Source organism: Cinclus cinclus, chromosome 5 (genome assembly GCF_963662255.1).
Source record: "Cinclus cinclus chromosome 5, bCinCin1.1, whole genome shotgun sequence".
NCBI classification, from domain to species: domain Eukaryota; kingdom Metazoa; phylum Chordata; class Aves; order Passeriformes; family Cinclidae; genus Cinclus; species Cinclus cinclus.
The window spans coordinates 54,016,035-54,043,571 of NC_085050.1; the positions used below are offsets into that span (position 1 = coordinate 54,016,035).

Genomic DNA, 27,537 nt, shown 5'->3' on the forward strand with positions numbered 1-27,537 from the left:
TCAGAGTTTAATGTCCTGGGACTCTGACATTTTGGCAAGTGTCTTCTTGACGCGCAGGGCTGTGAGCCGGGAGGCAGGGCTGTGAGCCCAGCACTCCATCATCAGCTTCCCCATCTGCCGTAGGCACTGCGGAGAGAAGTGGGAGAGAAAGTCCCACTGGGATCAGTGCAAGAGGAGACTGCAGTTGTTGACAACGCTGAAAAACTGAAGGGAAAAGGTTTATCCCAAGGGCAGTGCAGACCCTGAAAGGTGTTACACATAAACACCACCAGCACTGCCCAGACCAGCCAAACATGTTTCATGCAGATTATTGTAGATTTTTATACATGCATTTTCGGTAATACACAAGCACTGTGCAGTAACAAATTAATCTTTTATTGCTGCAATGCCTGGGGTGGGATTACCAAGGATGCTAACCAATTAATCAAGAGCAGCTATTGCAATAAGCCTCCTCAATCCTTGACACGTGTGGTAGCAGACCAAACATTGAGTGCCATCACACAAAATCCCTTTCTGGAACTGATACTCCTGCCTCCAGTGTTTCCAGCCCCAATCTGAAGGCTCAGAGGGACTTGGCTAAGGAAAGGATGAGGCGGGTGAGTTTTGATTAGATCTTCTCACACTGGCTGTTGCACAAGACCTCAAGCAGCCCAGGGAGGTTGTTTCTCTCCCTCACATTCACAAATCTCATGCCACCTAAATCTTTCATCTCCCCGCAGAATATTCATCCACATGCTGCTATTCCCAAATGGCAGCACCCATGGTAAATATCCTCCTCCCTCAAAATGATGCAGAATTGGGTCAGTCTCACTCACTGAGTGATTTAAAGCACAGACTGCATGTTAAGAGGGACGATGGGTACCTCATCACTGCTCCATCTGTTGGGAAACGAGGGGCGTAGTCTCTTGATGCAGACGATCTCCCGCATGTCCTCATACGAGGGGTCGTTGGGCACGAGGTCATGGTATGGAAGCTGGTATTCCTCAACTATTCCTGAAAGAAGCAATTAGCTGCCTGTCACTTGCAGAAAAATAACTTCGACTCCCCTCTTCCCCTCTCATTTTAGAACAGATTGGCCATACTGTCTAACAGTTGGGCTTGCTGCCCTTAAAAAGGACTTGCCTGCACTAGAGGTTTATTCCACAGTCAAGTTCCAATGTAACCATTGCTGTGTAAAGACTGGCCAGGTATCCTAATCCAAAACTGTAGCAACTTGCCAAGTGACACAGTTTCTACCACTGCTGTCCAGTCCAGCAATCTCCAATAAGTTCTCACAGAAAGAGCTATTAGCATAGGCTCTGTATCAGAATAATTTGAGAGAGAATTAACCTTGAGTTAGGTCTCCTTCTTATCAGTGAACCTGGAAAATACTAAAGGGCATTTCTGTGCCTTTTCAGAACACAGCAAGGTACCAGTCTTTGTGCACAGCAACAATAACAAAAACATTACAGATTTCACCTCACACCATTGCAATCCTCATACCCAGCTTCTAAACACAGGGATCCTGCTACTCCTTGGCAGCATTCAGCTCCTCTAGGGTGAGCGCTCAGCACAATACTGCAGGATTTAAAGACCCATAAGGTATGTTGCAGGTATCAGAGATCCAAGACAGACATGCTCTACTCTCACCACCAAACTGGCACAGAACTGCTACCAAGTCATTTCTGTGCGTTTAACTTTCTCAGTGGCAAAAGAGGTAACAACACCCATCACTACTGCACTACATTGAGCTCTACATGCAGAAAGAGGGAAATTAAGCACATCACTCGTATGACAGTGATGTAATAAGTGCCACTTCCCTCCAGTGTTCTGTTATTTGTCTTGTAAACAGATTGTTTCAGAGTAGCACAGCAAAGCACAAATTAATTGTCCTCCTCCTTTCATTTAACCCTTAACTAAACTAAGAAATCACTATTTTCTTTCTGCTAAATTAGCTGAACACTGCAGTCCAGCAGAAACCTTTAGAAAAGTTTAGTCCAGATGCCTTTAGAAAAGATCCTCAATTGAGTTCCACACTGCCTCAGTGCAGGCATCCACTGCCTTCAGATGAGCCATTAAAATACAGTCGAAATCTCTGCTGCTGAAATAGCACTGACTGATGCTTCAAAGTAAGTTTTAACAAGAGAACAGATATTAAGAGAGTTACCTGTATGGTTTACCCACACTTGTTTATTACTGTAAAAACAATTACCCACAGAAAAAGGTGTAATGGATGTTCACCGACACAATTAAAAGTGGCCTCCCAGCTCTTTACCTCCTGAAACACATCTCCTTGCTATCTCCCAAAGGATGAGTCCAAAACTGTACATATCAGCCATGATGTAGGACTGAAAGTGATTTCTATTCAAGCTTTCATCCAGCACCTCAGGAGGCATATAACGTTTTGTTCCTACACGGGTATTTGGAGGAATGTCTACCTCATTTGTATCACTAAAAAAAAAAAAAAAGGAGGAAAAAAGCACATCAAACATGCAGTAAAGTGGCTTGAAAAGAAAGCAATTTAGGTGGAATAAGTAGTAAATCCATACCACATCCACTCTCAAACAAGGTCAAAAGTAATGCACAATCTTAATAGAACAATTCTTGCAAGAAAAGCCTCTTAGTGTGAAGGCAACCCTCCTTAAAAGGCTGACCCGCCTGAGGCTATGTTAAGCATTCAATGCAGAACCACAATGGAGATAAGACTCAACAGGGATGCTGTAACATTTGTGAGATTTCATTAGCATTAGACCCAACTCTAATGTTAGTGATAACAATCAAATCTTCATTAAACACTGTTTTCTTAACATACTCCACCACCTAATGCTTCAGTCTCAGCAATTAATGAGGAATACTAAGTAGCTGAGGCAGTATCTCTTAGCTGTAGCAAATCAGATCTGCAAGGAAGATGAATCTGACTATTATTGCATGCATGCATTATGTTTGATCCCTCACAACCTTTACGCATCGAGATATGCAGACACAGAGAGATAAAATGCGTAAGAACATCTAAGCAAATGTGTCACACCTCACATATTGACCAGAAGAGACAACATACAGGAAGAAAAATCCTATTAATTATGGCAATGGATTCTTGCTTTTTTTATTAGCTCAGATTCAGCTGAGTTAATATATTATATATTATTACATTATATATATATATCTAAATATTATATATTTAAATATATTGGAACATCAGTTCCAATATATTTAAAAACTTTATACATGGCATTTATTCTGGCTGCTTAAAAAGGTCTTCTTTCCTTGCCTTGCCTTCAAAATGTATGTATTTTAAATATGATAGATATATCAGAAGCTCGCAGAATAATTAGATTTTTGTAGTTTTCTTCATGTATGGCAATTTACTTTTCACCTACTGATACGAAGAAAATCTGAGTCTGTGGTCAACCAGTCACCTACACAGTCATTAAATCATATATATGCAGTGGCACTAGTGTACACCTACAAGAACATAACATAAATGCAGTGACCTGCACTATCTTGCAATATTTCAAATGAAATGGAAACAAAGAAATTAACTAGAATCATTAGCTTCAGCAGAGCACACCCCTTCCAACTATTTTCTGTTCCCTGTTCTTGAATGGGAAATGCTGTCCGAGGAAGGATCCAGTATGAGAACAAGCCAAGTACACAACATGAATTCCATCTGGAGTGTGAAAAATCCATATTTCACCTTCTTTTGTAACAGCACTTGGCAATTCTTAGCTCTTCTTCATTCACAGCTAAGCAGTGTGCTGCTCTGTATTTGCCAGGCAAAGTACACCTGCAAAGGGTGAATTTCTTCTCTGAAACTTTTTAATAATGTATTTTCAAGTTGTTGTTTTCTAGGCCTCTGTTCCTCAAAGTAAAAGTATTCCTTTCCTCTCTCCTAAAGAAAGGTCAGGCTCATAAAGGAATTGTCTCACCAAGCAACCTGGCAGGTAAGTGAACAGTAAGGAGAGCACATAAAAACCTTTCTTTCCTTTCACTCTGAATAATTTCAGTTCAAGATTTGCACAGAATTCCTTTTTTTTTTATTATTATTATTTTTTTTTTAATACTCCAGGGAGTGCACGGTTTCAAAGCTGACCTCTGAAAGGGAAACCTTCAGTCTACGTATTCTGGACACATTTCTGTGTACATAAAAATCAGAAACTTTGGAACACGTCTCCACCACCAGGACCACCGCTGAGAGCTCAAGCACCTTTTGAACAGAGCTGTCAAAGATCAGCGTCTCCTTATGAATCCCAGGAGTGAGTAAGTTCTACTTGTCTGCCCTTTCTAAGTTGTTTAAACACACAACCATTTTTTAAAATCAAATTTAAAAGCCATTTCAAAAATCAAATCTGTACTTTGGCAATTTGATTTGTAGGAAATGGAACAAAAGGCAGCCCAAATGGGGTCCCTTTCAATAAATCCTAGTTAGTAACTCGTGCAAATTATTAGTATTTTTCTCTCTAAGTTGAGAGTGAGTTTTCATGGGATAAGACAAGCTAAATGGTTCAGTGACAAGCTCAGTGATGTGACTTCAAGCTGTCAGTGCTACATCCTTTCACTGCATGCCAGCAACAGCAGGATAGCTATGGAGGATAGAGTAATGAAAACTGAACCTTTATACAAACACAGCTAATGTGCTCAAATAATCAAAAAGCAACTTATTACAGACCTGCATGAGGTGCTGGCATGACATTCTTCCCCACACAGGTAACCTCACACACAGATGAGCAGAGCCAGAAGGTGTGCACACACATTGCAGGTGCTTGTCCACACGTGCACATTCAGCCAACAACTAAGGAAACCTTTGCACCTGATTTATTTACCTCTCCTCAGCCCCCTCACTTCCACTCACCTGATAAATTTAACAGCCAAGCCCAAATCTGCTATACAGCAGGTGCCATTCTTTTTCACCAGGATATTCTTACTCTTTAGGTCACGGTGGGCAATAGCAGGTTTGCCCTGAGTGCTGAAGATCTCAGTGTGCAGGTGGCACAAGCCACTGACAGAGGAGTAAGCCAGTTTCAGCATGGCTTTTGTGTCCAAAGTAGTAGATTTTAGATAATCATAAAGTGAGCCGTTCTCATGGTAGTCAGTGATAAGATACAGCTGGGTCCAAGATCCTGTACCTTTAATATCTGCAGCAATGAATCCTTTAAAAAAAAATAAATAAAAAGGATATTTTCAATACTTCTCATGGGATTTTTGGGTTTTTTTTTTTTTTGACTGTTCAGAACTCTGGACTGTCACCTGTCATCCATTTCAGTAGTTTTGTTTTAATAACGTATTTACTTCCTTTCATCTTACTTCCATGAAACTGTGCCTCACCTCTAGCCTTTAATGTACTTTCAGAAGCCCAAATATGGATATACCAGTGGCTGAAACAGACATGTTATGTTTGGAACAACAACCCCCAAACCCCATTATTTTTAAACTTTTATTTATGTTTCAGTATTCCTTTAAACAACTTTTCTTTGAAAAGCACTGGGTGGCTAATTGCAGAGCACAGAAGGAAACAAAGCACATCGGAAAGGACATCAGATAACAGCAAATAGAAAATTGCTAATCTTAAAAACCTGTCCACTATCAAATAGCTCTCTTTCACTTCACTCACCAAGAATATTTTCATGTCTCATCAGGACAGTCTGGTAGATTTCTGTTTCTCTGAACCAGCTGGCCTCCTCTGTAGTAAAGAACACTTTCACTGCTACCTTTTCACCACGCCACTTTCCCATCCAGACTTCTCCATAGCGACCTTTTCCAATCTGCTTCACCATTTGAATCTGTTTTGCGATGGTCCTTTGAACCTGTGAAATGCCAAGGCAGATCTTACACCTTGCTCAGTGGAAATCTCTGCATTCACCTCTCTCCTCCTGTGTCTGTTTCCCACAGAGCCAGCCCAGAAGAGCGTAGGATACGCAGCCATTGTGACATGGATTTCATCAACCCTCCACGACTGCAGAGGCTTTCCATCTTCTCCAGGACACACTGCTGAGGACGTTCCCACCACTACAGAGAAGCCTTTCCATGCACACTGAAGACATACTGTGGTCTTTCAAGAAACTCCATCAGTCTGTGTAGAAGAAATTTTTGTCCCTGCACCTTTAATTTTTTTTATTTTTCTGTGGGATGTAGCACTTGGTTGAATTATTTTTGGTTATTTTTGGGAAGTTTTGATAGAGGTAGGAAACACATTTTCATTAACATAGGGAAGCTTGTTTACATAGTCTACACTGCTGAGACTCCAGACTAGGGCTCACAAGAGTCAAAAGCCTATTGGAGCTCCAAAACCAGCAAAATTACACCCCCTTTTTTTTTTTTTGACAATACTTCCTATCACCTTCCTTGAAATTGCCATGCCTAATTATTTCAAAATATATGTTTAAATATACATTTGGTGTTAGGAATCTCAACCACTACTTTCAGAGTCAAAACACACGTGCCTACATTGATTTTATAACCATAATTACATATTTATAAAAAGCAATTTCTCCCCAAAAATATTTTAAAGAACAGCTTTCCAGTGTCTGCCAGCTTTGTCAGGGGCTGTACTGTGAGCTAAGGCTAAAATCGTGGGTATTGCAAGGTCAATGTCCATGGCAGCATTGCAGAGATACTCTTATCAAGGATGACAGACTGCCTCTACATTTAACAAGGTTTTACAGCCACAAAAAATCTTGGACAAACGGAGACCAATAATCTCATCAGATTCCGCATGTCTGCAGATCATGTTTTTCTAAAAGTTCACAAATAAAAATGCAAGTGGTTGCTGCAACACAGTTCACTGGGTTTCATGGCTTACTCTGCCTGGTGCTAATATAACAGGAGATTAAAATGTCACCCTCTTGTGCCACAGCGTTGCCAGTTCAATCCACAGCTAATGAGTTTTTGTCAGGTAGGATTTGTAAGAGTTTGAAAGAACATTGCCACCAACGCAAGGAGATTTTCATCTGGCTCCAACAATTGGCAAAATCTGGACAAGTTCAAATTTGTAGCCTCTTGCTCCATTTTGCCACCATCCAGATATAAACTACCAGTAGCAAGTGAATTTATTGCAGCAAGTGAATCTAACTGCTATAACTGAATCCCTACAAAATCATATCCATTTCATGAAATCCAAAGCATTTTTGCAATCTTGGCTGACAGAAATGAGTGAAACTTGATTTTAAAAATAATTTTCTTCCTTTGTTATGCTTGGGAAGTCCAGTGGAAACCACTAGACTGGTAATGCCAGGCAGGACTGCCACAACCCCACTGCAGCATGAATGTGCATCCACAGACAAACTCAAAACCTATTACATCACTTCTATCATTCATTTTTTAAGCATGACACTGGTTTTCATACTGGACAATTTTAAGAAGCAAAACATACTGTGGTATTTATGTAAAGCTATTCCAAATATCCCAATTTTCTTCTGTCATTTAAAGAGAATTCCATTTTTCCCGTCCTACACTGTATTATTAGATGTTCAAGATGGTAGCTTCTGTGCCATTATTTTTGATTAACATCAATAAAAGCCAACAATAGTGATTAGCCTAATTTTTAAAACTGATTTATCTTTTCTCATATAGTGATTGAACAATAGTTATATTACATTGGAATTTTGCTGTAACATTTTGTAATGTCATTTTAGCATTGTTGCTTTCTATTTTATCCATTTTAAAAATGCATCCTGAACAATAATGTGGTTACATCAAATAACTTAATTTGCGTAAATATATGTAATGGCATCATAAAGTACATGCAATTACAATACTTAATGATGAAAAGTTCCTTATTAAATTACATTAAGAAAATGAAAAACACATTTCTGTTACGGGTTTTCAGGCGGCAGAATACTGTGTGAAAGGCCTTAACCTGGTTTTGTCTTGTTAGAACTGGTCAAATGATTTCCTATGAACAATTTATTTTATTTTAAGGAATTCAGCTCCTTCTTGAATCATAAACCAATTATGATTTCTAAAACAAATAGGTTAATCAAAATTGTTGGCTGAACTGATTCCATAAGCATGCTGAATTATGTTCTCCTGTGAGTTATTTACACTGAGTGGGGCTGGGGGTTTCTTATTTCTTTTTAAATCTGTGTATTTTGCTGCTTGAGCTCTGTAAGCAGCCAGGTAAGGTTACATGACCTTTTCTTTCCTCTCCCTGAGTGGAAACAATCCAATTACCAACTATTCCTACTTTTCTGGCATCCAGCTAAACATGTTCAGCTACTGCAGATGAAAATTTTGACAAACCAACCTTTTGTAAATTTCATATTTTGAACCAAGAATTCATACCTATGGCTTGGATGCAGTCCCTTGAAAAGCAAAGTTCATTGGAAGGGAAATGATGAAAAAAAATGTGTGAGAGACCAAATGTGTAGAGAACAAACTGTAGTCCAGCAATCTCTTCAGACAGACCATTTTGCAGCATTTGACCTGCAGCAAACTCTTCTGACAGAGGTACAGACAGGTCAGGAGAACGCTTGCTGCACGTCATCATACTAACAAATTCTTGGCTAATACTTGTTTCGGGTATAATATTTGTACCCATTAGAATAAATGTTCTACACAGAAGAAAAACATTACTGGTTAGCATAAGGTGACATTTTGCATTAAATTTGCATCTTTCTTTCCTGAATTTATAGCCCTGGATGTTTCAGTCCTTGTGTAAGAAGCAAGGTTAAAAATAAGCTCTTGCACATTAAAGACCAGAGAATTATTGCCAGGCACTTTCCATACACTTGTTTCAGGCATGGGCCCATAGGTATCACTCTGTGCATTCCTGGTGAACTCACAGTGGTTGTTACTGTCTGGGAAGTGCAGCAAAGATCTACAGCCAAGTGCAAGATCCGTTTTCTTCTCTTCCACCCAAAATCACTACTTACAGAAACAATTGTGTGTGTTTCTTGTAAGCAAGGGGAGATGGGGGGGAAGAGTTCCAGGAGGAAAAACACTTGGTCTAGTGGCTGCAAAGTCTCCAAGCTTGAGAGAAGTGGACTGACAGAAGACTGGATGGTTTCTACGTCACGGAGCAGTGGCACAGCAGACAAGTAGCAGGAGTTGGTTTTCCATCCACTTCAAGAGCAGACCTGGGGATACCACTGAGACCACAAATCCCTCCTTCAACCTGCTCACTGCGACAGAGGAAGGCACAAAGAACAAGCAGTCATAACCAGCATTGCTCCAGCTTTTTTGGGACCCTGGGATGAAGGACTGAGCCATGCACCGCTGTGAGGTGTCCCAGGGCACCTGCTACCTGCATGGGCTGCTGGAAACACAGCCTCTCAGAGAATTACAACCAAGTTTCCTTGTCCCTCTTATTTGCTCTTAATTATTACTTTTTTTTTTTTCTGTCATTGGAACAAGTGAAGACAAAGACCTTGATGTGGCAGGTATTATGCAAAAAAAAAAATCTAAAAAGACCAACCAAACCCCAAAGCAAACAAGGGAAGAATCCCTCACAATTAAAACAACTGGAAAACCATTACAAACGGTCCTAAGCTTGCACACAAGATCTCTCCCTTTCCATGGGTGCTGGAAGGATATTGGTATGGGATAGGACAGAGCTTTCTTTAAGCCAAGAACAAACTCAGCCTGTTGCTCCATTTTAAAGGAAATGTAAAACTTCCCATTTAATGTCTTCTTTAGGGTGTTTAAAAGATATGTGGGGGCAAAAACCAGACAGAAAGTACAGGCTACTTGGAAACTGGATAACACCTACAGTAATAGCATCGCTACAAACAAATAGGTTTGGAAGACAGGAGGGATGTATCCACTCTGAAAAATGAAAATGAAATCTATTCCAATTTCTCAGAGACACTTATTTTAAATAAGTAACCTAGCTTTTTTACCAGTTCTTTTCTTCCAGTGATGATCCCCAGAGAAAAAAACCCCTTTATTGCCACAGAATGTTCTGCCTTTTCAGCAGGCTTAGAAATCATGGAGTCTGTTCAGAAATAATCACAAATTCCATCCCTGTGCCTTTAACCTTTGAGATTCTCATACTACAAGAGAAAAAATCCCCCTTGACTTCTGAATGCAAAGTGCACCCTACAAATAAAAAGGTTCCAAGTTTGACAAGTTCCAGTTCCCTTTAGGAAAAGGTGATGTGTCAGCGTTTGAAACCCTACTGTGTGATGCATGTACAAAGGAAGAAAACAAGATCAGTGGGCCAGGTGCTGTCTTGTACACTGCAGTAAATCCTGATGTGCTTCCATGAGCTCTTTTAGCCTGTACTTACCCTATGGTATCAAAAATAAGAAAAGAACTGAGGTAGAAAAATAACCCTAACCTTTTTTGGCTTCGTTCACATGAAAAAAGACCCCTGCTTCTAAAGCAGCTTTCTCCAGTTTAAATTCTTGTCATTTCTGCCAGAGAAAAAAACAAAAACAAACAAACCTAAAACAACAACTGAGGACAGATAAATGTATTTTTTGTGCCTCTTCTCCCTGTGCATATTTTTGCCTTTGAAGTGTGCATTGAAATAGTATTGCTTCCTTACCAGGAGAGGGAGCCCAGAACCGCTCCCTGAACTCTGGGACTGCTCGATCAAATCCTTCAGGGACTCTCCAGGGGGAATGTAGGTCTCATCCTGCTCCAGCCCGATGCTGTAGTGGGGTCTTGTCTCTTGGCGTTTGTATCTGACGTTTTGCACGAAAATGAAATGAGGTTTGAATGCAATGAACACATGTGCGATGAATAATGCACATGTCCTTCACGTTTCCTTCATTAATAGACTAACAGCTTTCTATGCTTCCCTGAGGAATATGCTGGACTCACTCGCCAAAATTATTATTTTATTTTATTTTATTTTATTTTATTTTATTTTATTTTATTTTATTTTATTTTTAGCAACTGTTTCCAGCATCAAAATTCAAGTATAACACTCAAAGGCCATGCAGTCTGGGGTAAATTTGCAAAGCAACCAAATGTCATCCTTTCAGAAACTAAAATATGTCTAAAACACTGACCAAGTAACTTTATTTTACTGTCTACAGTGCATTTCTAGGAGCCAGAGGAGGTAAGGTCATGAAATCTGGTAATATGTAAAAAATGTGCCAAATTATTAAAATATGTAGATTATGATAACATTCTAGGCACATTTACTTATATTCCTCTATCATCTTCTTTTTCATGATCACCTCTTCATCACATGAACAAATTTAGAAGTCTTAGGTATATTTCCCTTATAAAAATTTCCCTATAAAATTTTTCCTTTGGCCTTCTCAATAAAGAATAATCTGTGCTTCCACCTGAATGGCTTTTCAGGACGTCAGTGAAAGATTCTGTATTAAATTCATCACACAGGTATACCTGTGAATAGCATGAATAAAGTACACTTTTTCTTTCTAATGATAAAATTACAGTTTCTCCTTTCTTTCTTTGAGGTCCATTTCTATTTTTTTTTCAAATTCCTAAACCTATAAAAAGATAAATGTTGGGAGGAACATTAACAAGCTACCAAAATATTCCTTATTTACCTGAAGTAGCAGAATATGATGATCAGCACCAGAAGGATGCTGCAAACAGTAACTGAGATCAGCAGGGCCTTATGGTGAATGTTTCCTTCAGCAAAGTCTGGGGTTAAAAAATGAGAAAGGTGGAAAATTTAGAAAGGGAGATGGCATAAAGTCAATGTCAGAAGTGCACTGAGCACAAGATCATTTCCACTCTTTTCTCATGATTCCTGTACAGGAATACCTGGATTCCCCAGGCATTCTGTGGGCTTCCTCTTTGACCCTCACTGACCAGGAGAGAACTGACACTTCCAAAAGCCTATCTGTTTTCTCAGTCCTCACTCAGGCAAAGCATCTCCTTGATTTGCAATTCCCTGTTTGTCTCTGAATTAAAAAATAAATCAAGACCTGTAGCTCTGTGTCTTAACCTGATCAGTCAGGACATGCAAAAATTACTGCCTTTTTAAACACTCAGATTAAGTAGCATCCTGTTAAGTAGTTAATATTAAAAAATAAAAACAACAAAACAAACAAAAAACCCAAATTAAAAAAAAAAAGAAAAAAACCACAAAAAAGCAAAAAACAAACAAACAAAAAACCCCAACAAAATAAAAAACAAACGAAAAAAAAAATCCACCAAACTGCATTTATCCTAGAAGGGAACATACAGAAGACCATTCAACCTCCAACAAGGCAGGCCATGAGAGGCCTTGAAAGTGTATTATTTCCATCATTACACAAAAATTTGCCTCTTAGATCCTGTTTTAAACACCTGAGCAAGAATTTCTTTTCCATTTGCTCTACAGCAGCCCTGTGTGCCAGCAAGTCCTTCCTACGCAGGCTGGCAAACTATCCTTCAGGAGCTTTTCTGCAAAACACTTTGAAAATAAAATGTGTCAAGTACCTTGTAGAAAATGCTTTAGAAATTGCATATAAACCATTAAATATAGCAGACTGGTATTCTCCTTTAAAGTGCAACATTAATCTCCAAATTTGTATTCTCAGCTCAGGCAAGAAAGCTGTATGCATGCTTCTCTGCTGAAAAACAAAGACATCCAGCTCTATTCTTTTCTAACCTCCCCTCTCACCCAAACTCTCAAAATTATAGTATTTTAGCCTATAACCCTACCAATAATGGGAGAATGCAAATGAGGGCCACGTTTCCTGAAGCTCTTCCAGCCTTGCTGTCTTGCATCCTTCACTCCAGTGCCTGACACATCAGAGAATGCAAGAAATCTATCCTTATTGACTGGTCCTGGAACGATGTTATTATGTTTCAGATTTACAAGGGTAATGAGACCAGGAAATTCCTAAGGGACTCTTAGTTTACTCTCAGACTCTTTTATTTTAAAGATCTGGTTTCTCCTTCTTTTTATTTTTTTCTTTTGCTCCCAAACAATTTCTTTCCTTCCCCTTTCCACTACAAACAGAGATTACCTACCAACACACCTCCTGATCACACTGGCCATGTTTTAACCTGCCATTACCTGCTCTGGGAGCACTAACAATGTAAACATTCAGGACATGGCTGATGCCTTTGAGAGGGGACACTGACATGATGTCTATCAGGAAAACACTCGAGCCCATCCTTCTTCCTGCCACAGCAGATTTATCCCTGGCCTGCCACTCCAAGTGGGCTGTGGGTCGAAACCGAGAGTCCACCGGGGAATCCAGAGCTCTCGCGAAGGCGACGGCAGCTCAGCAGGGCTGAGGGCTCTGCTTTGTGCTTTGTAAGCAGCCTGTGCCAGCCAACAGCTCCCTCCAAAATGTGTGGCTGTAACAGTTTCAGATGTCACAGCCCACTAGATAAATAAGCAGAGCATAAAGCAGCATTCCACACCTGGGAGAAACCTGGATAACCATCCACAGCAAGGGTGCAACACAGTACCCCCTGTGTACCTCACAGAGTACAACACGATGGGCTTCCACGCTTAACAGTAATTCATGAAAACTGATGTCAGAGGCAAAGGGAACAATTCAGATCTTATACTTGTGTCTGCTAGATGTTAAAGCCATGGAAATCTGTGCATTTTTGCAGACACAGTATTGCCCATGAAGTTGTTCACGCTACGTGTGCGTGTACAATTATGTACATTTGGAGAGGAACGATAAACATGCTGAAATCTTGAATCAAATTCCCATAATTTTTAGTATTTAAGTGATCCAAACCTTATGCTCCATGTTGCTCACGGGCTTCTGCCACTCAGAAAAGTAAATAAATGCAGTTTGCTTTTCCCAGAGGCCAGAAGGCTCCAACTCAACGAACTCAGGCTCCAACACTGCAAAGTCCTTTGGGTACCCAAATGCAATTATGTGAAGCAAGCCTAAGGAAAGCATGGAAGCCATAAAGGAATGTGGTGTGATCTTGCTGGGAGCAGATGACAAGACTTTGACCAGACGCAGAGCTGACCCTCTTGTGGTGGGTGGTGTCCCCCGTGCTGACAGTGGCACAGCTTTAGCAGTGGCTCCCTGTGCACAGCACAGGCATTCAACTGGCTCTCACAGGAGGAGAAAGTTCCATATGCCTTTCTATTTATTTGGCTGTTTGAGAGGCAATACTGATGGCAAGCTATCGTCCCACCTTTCAAACACTTCCTGTGTTTTTAAAGCATTTTGGCAGGATTTCATTTGCTTGCTAACTTGAGGACTTCATAAACCCATTGGTGTGCGTGGACAACACAAAGATTAAATGCAAGCCCCCATCCTTACACCAGCAACGTTTGTTCTGCTGCACTGAGCCAGGGCTGGATTTCTTCTTCTGCACCTCCAGCGCAGGCTGCTCCCCACAGAGCAGCAGGACAAACCTCGCCTTCCCTGCACTACTTGACCAGGAGGAAGGATGGGGCAGCTCAGCTGTGAGTCTACCTAGAGACTTGCTTGTCAGCTCTGTGGTGAACACTGTGGTGGGTCCTGGACAGTGCCAGTTTACATGATGGAAGTTCTCTGTCCTTTAAGGAGTCCAGTGCTGTGCATTTTACTGCTGTGTTACTTGGAACTGCAAGGTGCCAAGCAACAGGGTTATGAGAATAAGCAGCAGCTTCCACAGAGGCAGCAGTGAGTGATTACCTGGAGCACGGTGTGCGAAGGGCAAAACAAATACACAGTAGGTTTGGGAATCTTCTTCACACACCTTGGCTGGCTGGTAACAGCGAAGCCCACCAAACAGCACATTAACAGTTCCATATTGCAGGAAAACATTGATGCAGGCTGGTGTCAGCAGGGAGTTTGGTGAGACCAAGATGCCTCTGTTATTCTCCTGCAATTTCCCCCCTCCTCCACCACTCATTTCACTGACTGTCATCAGGGGAGACATGCTGAGGAGTGCATTGAATGCCACCCAGAAGGTTCAGAAGTCAGTGTATCAAAGGGAGAGGAGGTTCTCCTCCCACCTCAGGTCCCTCCAGTTCAGAATGTTGCAGTTATCCAAGTAAAAACGGCAGTGAAATCTGAGGCGTGGAGACTGTGTGCACACATCAAACCCCATCATTCCTCCAATCATTCCCTTGCCCATTCATCACTAGCTATACAGGCAGGGAGCCAGACACGGTGGCACCACCACTTCTGCTTATATAGGCTCTAAATCAGTAAAGACATATTTCTCCTTTTGACTGGTCTCAGGCTGGGCTTTCACTGGGATTTCCAGGAATATCTTTTATTGTTTAAAGCAGAGGTGTTGTATCAGACTCAATCATGATTTTCATTTCCTTAATAAGACAGATGTATAGCTGGCACGAGGATTTAATGGTTTCTCTGGGATATTTTATCCTGCTAGTTCTGTACCAAGATGAGCTCAAAACTCAGGCTTAGCTGTTGTTTCTTCCATCTTACTTAACAAGTCTTGCATTAGTGTTAATTTTTTTCGCTCTCACTTTCATGTATGTAGTTCTCCTTTCTTTCCAGGGGGGAGAGGAGAAGGATAGGGTGTGGCATAAATCTGGCCTTGTAGCACATGCCAATCCTGGAAAAGCACTTAGAGAACACAAGTCACTTGCCTTTGTAGCTGTTACCCTGGTGCATAGGTCAATTTTCAGCTCAACAGCCTCTGACCTGCAGCTGCATGCTCTCCCTAGGCTTTGCTTCCCATGAGGTATCACCTCAGATGTGAGTTCATCAGAAGCCAAATTTCTGTTTTTCAGATGCTGGGGAGCATACGTATGTTTCATGGAACCCTGAAGGCCAGAAGGTTATTCCAAGTTCACCTCTCTTTCTCTGTACTTACAGTTTATATTGAATTTGATATACAATTCTAACATTACTTAGACAATAGAAACAATGATCACAGCAACAGTACTGGGCACTGGCAGTAGCATGTACTTGTACACAATATTTGTACCGATTGGCAGTGAGGGTCTGTGGTTCAAAATACGGCTTTGTTTTCTGAGGTTTCATACTGGGATACAGCAGCGACAAATTAAAACAGGCCTGGCACCAAGAATGACATATAAACTTAAGGCTCTAGTAAAGGTGATGACTTCAGCCCTGTTCAGCCAAATTTATTGAAGTAGTTCCTGAAATGCATTTCTACGAAACAGTTTCAGGAAGCTGATAATGTGACAGCTTATTTAAAAAAAAAAAAAGTCTTCTGAGTATGTTGAGTGACTACATCACCTTTTGTCGGTCATGCTAAAATAGTCAACTTTGCAACACAGAACAGCTAGAACCCTGCTCCAACTCTGAATTTTTTCTTTTAAAAAATATTCTCTCTGCTGTTCAATGGGTCTGCCACAGTGGTTCTCAAGCAATGTTTTATATACCCTATATACACATAAAACAAACCCAGCATCGATCCAAACAACTCCTACCACTACCAAAAACTTGTATAAGCAGCAGATAGCATTGCCAAATAACTAAAATCTAAATAAGATGGATGTCTAGTGTTAGGCACCGATTCAGTATTTTTAAGTAGTCCTAATGCAGAATAAACTCAGCCAATAGCAAGAAGAAATCATGGCAGTGTTTTCCAAAATTATATTTAATGAAAGACTAAGTAAGTGTGAACAAATACTGACTGCTTTTTGGAGCTTCTCTCTCAGTCCAAAGAACTTCTTAGAATTAAATAAACCAACAAAGTAGTACATAACTCTTCTGTTGGAAGTCAGAATTTCATGAGGTTTTGCTGCCTTAATGCCTTGCTAGTAAACCGTGAAGTATTTACATACTACTCTCTGCTGACTCTGCAGCCCATCTGTGCATGATTTCACAGGCCTGAAGGGAACAGCTTACATGAGTGAAGGCCTTCTCTGAGCATGCATTTGTGTAATATCTGCTGTTGGTGAAATTAAGAGTACATCTGCCCACCGATCTGATCTTCAACACAGAACACCACAATTAAAAATTCTTCTGCAACTCTGAACGGACTCAATACTGACTACCACAATTCCTGTCAATGCCAAGAGTTTATTACAGATGAATTTACACTTACTTAGGAATACACTTCTATAAAATGTATTCTGAACACCCAGACAAAAACAGTTTTACCAGCTTTCAGGAAGTGTTTAAACAAAAAAACCAAAAATGCTTAAACCTTGCCACACTATCTACTAAGTTAATACATGTCCATTTGCTTTGTAATAACGTTTCTTTTTAAAAATGTGTGAGTTCTTACCCCACATTCTATTTTCAGCTACATTTTTCACACAAAAAATACACTTTAATGAGTCGCTATTGTCCTAGTGCAGGATGATCAGGTCCTGCAAATAAGAAAAACTTTGTGTTAACTTCAACTGACCAATTTGTGTGTGGAGTGATGAATGACAGCAATGCATGTTACAGGGGCTGGAGAGAGGACTCCATCTTATTATTAGGCTAACAGTAAGAGTCATCCTCTGCCACGACCAGCCTAGGTCCTTGAGATGATCTGTGACAGCTCAGCAGGTCTGTGCTGGGACAGCATCATGCAACTCTAATGTGTCTCCAATGTGTTTGCTGCATGTGTACAACAGAAATAACAGCAAGTGTCAGCACCACTCCACACACAACCTACAGGCATGGGGAGATACTGTTTAATGCCATTTATCTCTCCAGTCACGTGCTTTTTGGATAGGGGTGCTTCAGTCTGCGCTCTATTTTTCCCTAAAGCACAAAGACCAACAGCAGGAAAAGATCAGTTTAGGACTGGATCTTCTTCCCCTTACCGCGATTCTTCAGTGGTGGCAGTGTAGGGTGAAGGTGTCTGTTACAGTAATCTTGGCCTGTGCAACATTCAATAGATCTTCTTTGGTGTGGAATAGGAGTGTCCTGCAACAAGCAATTTAGATAGAAAGCAAGTCATTACATAGTTGTAAATGTACAGGGTCATTCTGGCACTTGAAAGATGTGCTTGCTAGCTGGACTGTGATCTGCTACGGATTTCTAGGATGTGTGAAGTAAGAATTTCTGCCAACCAGCGTATCCAGCAATATTTCATCCAGGTAATTAAGACATTAACTCACTCCTAACTTACTCCTGTTGGTGCCTTAATGCTGTAGAGGGGACTGACTTTTTCTAATGGTGCAAGTCAGAAGTGTGAAAGTCATACATCCACCAGTTAGACCAAAAATGAGTTAATACGGGTATCCAAAACAGGTTAGCCAGGATAATACAGGAATTTAGCTGCAGCTTCTGGTCTCGTGGGAGCGGATAAAATACCTTCCATTAGCCATAATGATTAGACCATTCCTGGGCTCATCTAAAGGTTAACATGAGGAAAGGTTAACATTCAAGGCTAACATGAGGAAAGGCAACCACCTTAGAACCACCTTGCTCCATTTTCCACACTGTTTTCATTCCTGCAGTGATACTTGTTTTCCATTAGGTTATCATTGTACTTGAAGAAAATATCTGGCACCAAAAGTCCCAAACCAAAGTGCAACTGCATGTAAGACACAGATGTTGCTGCAGTACATCAAATAATAGCCTAACTAACTTTACCTAGCATGGAGATTTGAGGAGTTAAGACTGCAATTTTCTAAATTCAAATTTCCTCTGAGTGGGAATGTTACTAGTAGCAGCAGTGCCAAGACCAAAACCATGAGTTGTTATTATTAGGAAGAGCTATAGTATCATCTTTTGGGGATACAAATGCATTCCCCTCAGTAATCAGCGCAGATCAACTATCTGCTAAACGAACAGAAGTGAAAAATGTGGCCACAGCAATGTCTGCTGACTGCACTTTAATTGAAAATTATCAAGAATTCAAGTGACACTCTGGCAGAAAATGCTTCCTCACCCGACACTGGAAGTCTGAGCCCTCTAATCCAAGACATCCCTTGGTGACCAAATGTCCACCAGACTCATCCTCTTCTATTATGGTGAAGCAGTAGCCATCGGTGCTGCAGATTGGAAAGAAGGAATGAGGAAAAGGCGTGGAAGTGAAAAATGTGCTATTGAATATTGTCTTAAACTTTGCTCCCTGCCAGGCAAATCTGCCATTCACAAATGGACACACCAGGGCTGCTGCAGACCAGCTCCTGCACACACAAAGAAGGCTCTGCCTCGGAGCTGTGCACTTACCTTTGCAACATATCACAGCCTAAACCCCACTAACAAACACTCCCATTCTCTGCCTGTGGTCATTAGTGTGTTAAGACTTTGGAAACCTGTACAATGCAAGCTTCAGAGCTGCACAAAGCCTGCCCTGAGTGCAGGAACATGGCACCAATATTTACACCACAGTAGAGACCTGAAGAAAGAAACATTTTTGAGATACTAAATGTAAAATATTATCAAGAGTGATTTGTGATTCCTGTTTTAATCATATTGTGAACTGCAACACTCCTGTGTATGAGTCCTTGAGTTATCATCATCACCCTTCATAGATGTTTACTTGGGTTATAAGCCTGAAGTGAGCCAAAATGCTTCTGTTTACAGGAACGTGCACCAGGGAGGGCAATTATACTGACAGATGGCTAGATGGTGGTGGTGGTGATAAATGTCCTTCCTTGATGAAGGTCAAATGCCTGAATGCTATGGAAAGAGGGAGTGAAGGGCATGGAAAGGGTGGCTGCATTTTATTGAGACTGCTGTACATTAAGTTCTCAGTACTCTTAGGGGGGTACGTAACATGTAAGAAATAAAAACTGACTGATTCGCAATAAGAAGATCCAAAAATAAAGAAAAAACTCTTTAATATAAGACATTTAAGTCACAGAAAAATAAAATATTCTGTTTTTTGCTCAGGAAAATAACACTGGCTATTATGTGCAATGAGTATTTTTCAGAAGAGAAGAAACAAACTCAGTTAAAACAAGGAAATAAAAAGAAAAAAAGATTAGAAAACTTAAATACAGCAAAATTTCAGATGATTTGCTCCTTACTTGAATGAAACAAGAGTCTAAAGAGCACCATCAGCAAAGGCAATGAAGATGTAGGAAACGAGAGCCACAGTTACACATTTAAGAGACAAACACAATTTGTAAGTATTAGCTGCACGACCAAGAGATGCTGCATAGGATCATGTCAAACATTTTCTGTAGCATATTTTTATATTAGTGGGGCAGGGTCTAGCCACGGTAAGCTTATTACTTCAAATAACAATCTATCATGGGTTACTGTCTTCTGGATCTGAAAAGTAACCAACTGCACCTTACAAATTAGTTTCCCAGAGAAGCCAGTGATGACTTCTACCCTTCTTTGACATTGCACATTGGAGTGAGGCAAAGGAGACAGTAACCCTTCTGGGCAGCAATCACCTTGATGTCATTGCTTGAGCTGAAAAGATAGGAGCAATAGGATTGCCAAGAGAGACTGTAAGGAATCCATTAGAGTAGAATATTATATTATATTAGATTTTATTTGTTTGCATGGTGCCTTTGATTCAAAGTAATGAGGAAGTTTAACCCAGGGGACAGAGCAACAAAACAATAAATTGCTATCAAGCGAAACACAAAAATGGACTCCACAGCTAACAGCCACAGCAAAAAACCCAAAACTCTTGGGTCATCAAAGAAAAGCAGGGTAAGGAAAAGTCAAATTGTTTGCAAAAGGGAGAAAAAAACCACAGAAAGTCGGTTTTAGTTCTATTTCTCTGAATTGTCATATGGGATTCTGATTCTTAGCTCACTTCTGAAAATTAAAATCGGGCTCCTCGTGCACTTTAGTCCCTCTAAAAATTTTACTCTAAATTTAAAAAGAAAATATGAGTTTGGGTGGAACAAAACAAATAAGCTATAAAGTTCCAAAAATAAGAATAATTCATGCTCTTTACAGACTTTAGAATAATGAAGGAAAAGTGAGAGAAAAAAAATAGCATTGCTGAGCAGAATAAACACTGGTACTGCTTGTCTCCAGCTCTAAGAAAAATCCAAATAACAAAAAGTTTTCATGCAATGTAAGAACTCATTATCTTTTTGAGAATTTCTGAGGTGCTTGGGTGAAAGGGAGAAGTGACTCTTTTGAAAAGAAAGAATGATCTCCTACCTGCTTCCCCCCTCTCGGCCCTGACCTGCTCTCCTGGTTCACAGATGGACCACACACTGCAAGAAAAGGGCAGGGCACACACCCCTGCTGCTTTATTGATTACCCACCTCACACCTGATTAGGGTAGAAATGAAACTGTTCTTACTAATATAGCCAGGAAGAAACAAGTCAGAGATGTGTGCACAGTCTCAAATTTTATGTTTATTTTGGTGACTACAGAAAAAGAAACATCTGTACATCACTAATACTTCAAAGCAGTATGAAAAACCTTTTCTCCACTTCCCAGAAAAAAAAAAAATTGCAGTATAGAACTACTCTTTTTTTTTTTTTAAAGTCTGTAATGTCAATTCTAATTTTGTGTAATTTGATTCTGCAAATGGTGTGTAAAGAAGGAATTCAGTGTGCTATCACTGGATACATCTGGGTACACAACCAGTAACCTCCTCCACTGAAGCACCATCATTAGAGTATGGTGCAGGGGAGTGATTAAATTCACTTTGGCTGCGACTACTAAAAAGCACAGATTTGCTATGTCATATATTTGCCAAGAGTGAATTCTTACAGCCAGGTCAAAATGCCAGGAAAATAAAGGGAGTTAATAGGGAAACACTGACAGACACTGATATAGAAGGTGCTGCTACAGTTACAGATTACCACAAAGCAAGAAGGGACCTTAACTCACACCTTTCCTAAAATGTCACAAGAGAGAAACCAAGGCCAAGAGCTTTGCATCTGCTCACACAGATGTTCCCACTGGCCAGCAGCCATTTCTCACAGAAGTTGTGATTCCTCAGCTACCAAAATCTGCCTGCTGGAGATTTCCCATCCGGCTCTGGCAGTGTGTGACACAGCCAGGGAAGGCAACACAGAACTCTGAAAAGCATCAACTTTCCCTCATTCAATGCCTATCACAAGGAGATAGGTAACTTCCATAAATTGGTGAAAATACCCCTTATCTTTAATTTGATTTCAAATGAGTCCATACAATTATTATTACTTTTTCCTACTCTTCCTCTTTATATTCCTCATTTTGATACTGGAAAGAGCACAAGCATCTTTTCACTTCCATCCAACACGACAAGTCTCAGCACTCTTTTTTAAATGATCAAAACAATCTCCTGAATAAAGGAGGAAATTTAAAAATAAACATTTAATAATTACAAGGATAACATTTAAGATCTCACCATAGCTCCTTTATCAGAAAATGTTAGCTTTTCCCTAAAAATTCAAGCTGAATTAAAACAAAGGTTTTCTGAACTCAGTGCTCTGACCACTGTCAAAGTCTTTATTCTTCTATATACCAAATGAGAAAGAAAATTCATATTATCTGGAAAACAGGAGAATGAAAGTAACATCACGCAAGTGAGTTATCACCTTTGGTAACGCTGAAAAAGCAACTTAAATATTTTATTGTTTTACATAACCAAAGACACGGTTGGGCAGAAATACAATGTAGTAGGCAACACATAGGAACTTAAACTTTATCAGCCCAATCTTTAAAACTGTCAGCATTTATTTGTGCATGAACATAGAGTGCAACAAGGCACCTAATTAGCCTCTGCCTCTACTGCAATCCCATTACAGTCAAAGCCAATTAGACGTAACACCGCGTTTTAAAATATGCAATTAATTATGATTAGACACAACTGTCCGTGCATTCACTTTGAACACAGAAAACTTGAAATGGAACAATAAAACAAGGTTTTTGTTGTGTTCAAAGCAGCTTTGACCTTCTTTACTGAAAGCATTTTATGAATCACACAGATGTTCAGAAAGAAGAGTAAAAGTTTCAACATGCAGCAGTTTAACATGCCCTTTACAGCAGAGGATTCTCCAAAGGTTTTAACTTTCAGGACCTTGAGTGCACAACCCCTCTTTCCCCCAATAGAGAACCCCTGAGCACTGGTACAGGAGTGCCTGTCTCCAGCCATGGGAAGGGCTATTGCAGGAGCTGTCTCTGCCTGTTGTGGTCACATAGCTGTGGGGAAACAGGGTCCTGGTGAGTGAAGATAACAGCCTCAGCTCCTGCTTTGGCCACCTTTTGCTACACCTTGGCATCAACCCTTACCTTGATGACACCCTACAAAACTTCACTGTACGCACAGACTGCCCCGTTTTTTAAAGCACACTCTAACTAGAGCTACAGCTTTTCTGATTAGATAGAATAGCATTCTGCCTTTTTAGCTGCAGTGTTGTCCTTAGCTCTCTAAAGTACTGTTGGACTTAAACTGCAGAAGTACAAAGAAAGGGAAATTCTGTATATGAACACAGCAGGCTGATGGAGGATTTGATATAGATGTGGTTAAAGAATACTGGCTTTTAAATTTCTACAAAACAATTATGGAGAGGATTTTAAATGGCCACCAGATGTCCTCATTTTTATATAAGCATTCAGACTCCTGGAACTGTGGGCCAGATATATACTTTAAAGCTGAATACCTGTGGTAGCAGATAAAAATCTTCATGTGAGATGACAGACTGCTTTCTATGAGAAAATGTTAATGGTGATTGCAATACGGCAAGCTATTCTATTCTGAGAGTTTTAATTTGAACACATCTGGAAATGCTTTTGCATTGAACTTTCAGAGGTTCTTGCTCCTGGGCTCATAAAATGCTTCACTGCTTTAGTAAGATTCCTTGTAAGCACACTGGTTGTGCTTACAGAGCCCAAGCCCTGACTGTGGATGTACTCAGCGAATTTCCTGGGTGTCAGAGCTTTGTCAGGCCCTTGGGTGCCCCTGAACACACTGGTTCATTCCTGTTGGGCTGGCAGGTTCAAACTCTGACAGTCCAAGCACAGCCCAAAGCTTAACAGACTGACAGAGCTGACAAGAGGTTTGATTTTTAATTTTTTCTTAAAAATATAAAATGCAAGATGCTTTTAGTGGCTACATCTGTGGCGAGCAGATAATTAATACAATAACTTTTAATCTGAAGAAGTAAATTTATTCTTCAGACAAACAGTGCAATCTATACTTCTTGAACTTAAAAATAAGGAAACTCCTTTATAGTCCTGAGTGCTTTAAAATTGTGCCAACAGTCATTCACATAGAATAAAATACAAAAGTTACTGCCTGATTAGTAGGATCATCCTAAAACTCAGGGGACACTAATAATCCCCACCAACCTGGTTGATTGTGCTCAAATCTTTTGAAATTTGGTCTCTATCCAGCCAACTAACCACATACATAATTACCAGCTAACCAGACACCTAGCAACCACTCTTTCCCAACAACAGGCTCAGAATCTTCTTTCCTCTGTAATCCATAATTCCAGCTAAGTAGTAGGGAATTAATAAAATGAATTATTGCACGAACAGTTAAACAGATGCAGGGAAAACACAGGGTGTTGAGTGCTTCACACCTCACTGCAGCTCTCACACCAAGGCAGTGGGAGCCATAGCAATGATCACTATCATGGACAGGATTACTGCTGACAAGCCATGAAGGCAGTGCATTTAAATTAATTTAATTTTCTTTCTATTACTCCAAACTCCTTGGCAACTTTTCATTTATGCTGTTGCTCACTGGGCAAGTGGCAAGGTGGGTAATGCTCAGGTGACAGCACAGGGCAGAACAGAAGAGTTGATCTAAAGCAAGTCTCCTGACTGTTCCAGGAAACTCCTAACTGGACAGAAAAGTGATTAATATTTGAGGGATAAATTCCTGTTTCAATTATCATTTTGGTGTCTTAATTGAAAGAAATAATTCTGGCAGCAAAGCAGAACATTCAAGCCTGTAGTCTTCAAGGATTATGAAGACAAAAGGGCTTACAATGTTGTATTTTATTACCACCTAACTGCCTATCTTTGGGCATTTACACCTAGAAAAACGTTTGACATTTGACACCATAAAGGAGACTCTGAAGAGAGTTACTTTAAAGTACTGCAATGAGGGAAAATGCACAAATCCATTCTAACAGGACATTTACTCACAGTTCCATGAAAAATACTTCATGCCAATGAATGTCTACAAAGCGATGTGCAACAGCAGGCCTACCCAGCTGGAGGACAAACCTCGTTCAATCAGTTCCTTAACACTGATCCCTTTGTGCTTCCTAATTCATGGATTTAAAAGTCATCTGCAAATTCCCTGTTGCTGTGTGTGTGAGACAGCACATATGAAAGCTGTGGCTCTTGCTGGGCAGGAACAGGAAACAGCTGATTCACACTGTAGGGGATCAGCAAATTGATATAAGAGTGGGTTTTATAGCTTTCTAAAATGGACTGTCATGTGAGAGCAGTTATGTCTAACTCTTGGCTGGAGCATGGGCTTGTAGGGAGAGGTTAGAAAGTGGAAATGGTATTTACAGCTGTCACCAAAACTTCGATACATTTTAGTTGGAAACTGCAGACTGAGAAGAATTCAGTCATCTTAATTCTTAACAAAGCAATCAGTACCTTCAGCAACCTTAGGCTTTCCCTGTTTATCTCTGAAATATGCTGCCTTGAAGAGATGACACCATGTTAGACAATCTCACCTCAAACAGCACTGCATCTCCAGCTGGGCTCACATCTGTGCCCTACTTTGATGCTTCTCTGACTCCCACAGCTCCACCAGACTATTGGCTGATAGTTGGTGTCTCCAGTATCACACCTGCTCTAGCCCAGAAGAGAAGCTCAAATTCCTCATATGGAACAGGAAGAGCTCAGCCCAAATTTGTTGCAGCTAAAGCAAACTGTACCTGTACGCCGAGCCAAGACAGAGGTTCACTCAACCTTCATTCAACAGCAATTCTATGTGTCCAGCAAGAGCTGCTTTGGGGAGGGGAACAGCAGCTTGGTCCCCCACAGGTGCCCTCAGTCACCTCTGCTTGCTTCAGCCAGTGCAACAGACCAGTGATGAGCCTTCAAGGAGCCTGTGCACATCTGGACCTGCCTCTCCTCCAAGGAGCCTGAAGGTCAGGGTTCTTATAAATATTATTCTACTGAGAGGGATTATAAATCCATAAGCATTCAGTGACATTTCAGTATATCTCCATTAGGTCTCCTCTCATTAACTGCATGCACCTTTAAAAACAAATTTCAACCTTCAGAATATTTAATACGCAATGCATTAAAACAAGTATTATCTAAAATGATAAATATGTGTATGTCCTAACAAAACAAGACAAAATGAAAACAAAACAAAACACAACAACCATGCAGCTGATACCTAGGTAAAAATTTCTTCTGATTTTTAGACACAGTGAAAAACAAGTCATTTACATATTACTGCTTAAACAAAACTGCGACACCCAACTTGGGATTGCTGAGCTACCACAAAGTATGTTTTTTCACGTGTCATCACCAGATATCTGTCCCACAAACCTGCAGGTGCTGTTGACCGAGTCCTCAGGGCAGTGGTGGTGGCACTGGCAGGACAGCTTCTTCTGTGGAGGAGCAGGGACTGTACTCTCACCATCTTTTCTGGTCTCCATGCTCAGCTTGCCAGAACTTCGCAAGGGCATGTTGTCTAGAAAACTGGCTGTAAGAGAGGAAGAAAAAGAAACAGTTCTAGGCTGTATTGCAAGACTTGAAATGAAGGCTTTGAACTACTTCTACCTGTCAAAATTTAAGAAAGTTGAGATGAGCATTCACTACAGAGTGTTTTTCTGTAGTTTGAAATGGTCACCATGGTTGAGGCTTACTGGACCTTGGTGGTATTAGACCAAAGGTACTGATGTTTGAGTTCTGCCACTGCCAAGAGATATATTGTGCTTTTGTTATTATATATTGCACAGTACAGCTTTGCTTCCACTGCATTACACAGGTCAAATCCTTGGCTACACCTTCAAGCTTTCTTTATCTCTACAGCACTCAGCACAGATTTACATTTACTGGACCCCATAAAAATCAGTGGGATTTATGGTACTCCACACAAAACAGAACACGGGCATACGATTTAAGAAAGACTTAACAGAAAGTGATGTTCTTTTAAATTCAACAGCACATTCTGTCACTGAATTGCAAAAGGACTGCTTGGGAAGGGAAAGAGCTCATTTCTGTAAAAGAAAAGTCTACAAACAAAGTAGAAGAGAAGAATGTGGTTTTGGATGAACAATGCTAAAATACATGGAGGTGATTATTTCTAAAAATATCAGAGTACTGAATCTCCATGGAGCTGGTGGAGTACAGCTGGAGATGTTGGTGATAGGCTAGGAGCTGTTTAAGCAACCTCCTTCCCCCAGCTCTACTCATAAATATCAGCTTTCAGCCCTTGTGAAAGTTTTAAGCCTCAAAGACAAAAATGAGATTAGCATGTAAAGCTTCAACTGGCAGTCCTCACTCTCCTTTTGGTTTCCTATAAGAAATCTTACCAAAGGGTCATTTACAAGCAGCTGTCTTCAGCAGTCTTGATTTACTGTTAAGTCTTTATAAACAATTGTTATTATAATTATTTTGACTGTGCTTTACTCTAAAATTTTCTCAAATCACCATCATTAAGGCTGATTTATTGTGGAGCTGACAAAAAAAAATTGTATCTTTTTTAGCTCGCTATGGAGAGATAGGGTGGGCAAACAGGCAGAGGGGATGAGGAAAAGTAGTTACACTTCAGGGCTTGGACTGCAATCAACAAATGAGGTGAGATTGAGGCTGAAGGAGTCTGAAGCAGTGAAAGGCTGGAGGAAGCACGGGGCTGTTCTACCAGTCCTTGCCCTTAGGAGGACTGAAAAAGCCCAGTCTAGGTTTCTGGGAGCATGGGACCAGCCAGGACACATCATGCCTCCAGCTGCATATCCCTCC

The 27,537-nt window shown here is 40.4% G+C and overlaps 1 protein-coding gene across 1 annotated transcript; it reads right to left on the reverse strand.

The window, feature by feature from the left end:
• BMPR1B (bone morphogenetic protein receptor type 1B) lies at positions 1 to 26,270 on the reverse strand. Its single transcript, XM_062493833.1, has 10 exons — positions 26,122 to 26,270; positions 18,625 to 18,727; positions 17,552 to 17,654; positions 11,442 to 11,538; positions 10,463 to 10,601; positions 5,588 to 5,780; positions 4,829 to 5,126; positions 2,255 to 2,430; positions 863 to 993; positions 1 to 126 (listed from the first exon to the last, which is right to left on the reverse strand). The coding sequence occupies exons 1-10, from the start codon at positions 26,259 to 26,261 to the stop codon at positions 1 to 3; spliced, it is 1,506 nt and encodes a 501-aa protein (XP_062349817.1). The 5' UTR covers positions 26,262 to 26,270.
• Between the last annotated feature and the right edge of the window lie 1,267 nt (positions 26,271 to 27,537).

What these genes read in the sequence shown, in the direction of transcription:
- BMPR1B (XM_062493833.1), bottom strand. Translation starts at nt 26,261, where the DNA reads ATGCCCTTGCGAAGTTCTGGCAAGCTGAGCATGGAGACCAGAAAAGAT. An exon ending in ATCATATTCTGCTACTTCAG is followed by an intron (nt 10,602 to 11,441) that starts GTAAATAAGGAA and finishes GCAAAACGTCAG; the next exon opens with ATACAAACGCCAAGAGACAA. An exon ending in AAGGAGATGTGTTTCAGGAG is followed by an intron (nt 994 to 2,254) that starts GTAAAGAGCTGG and finishes TGCTTCTTTCAG; the next exon opens with GAATAGTTGAGGAATACCAG.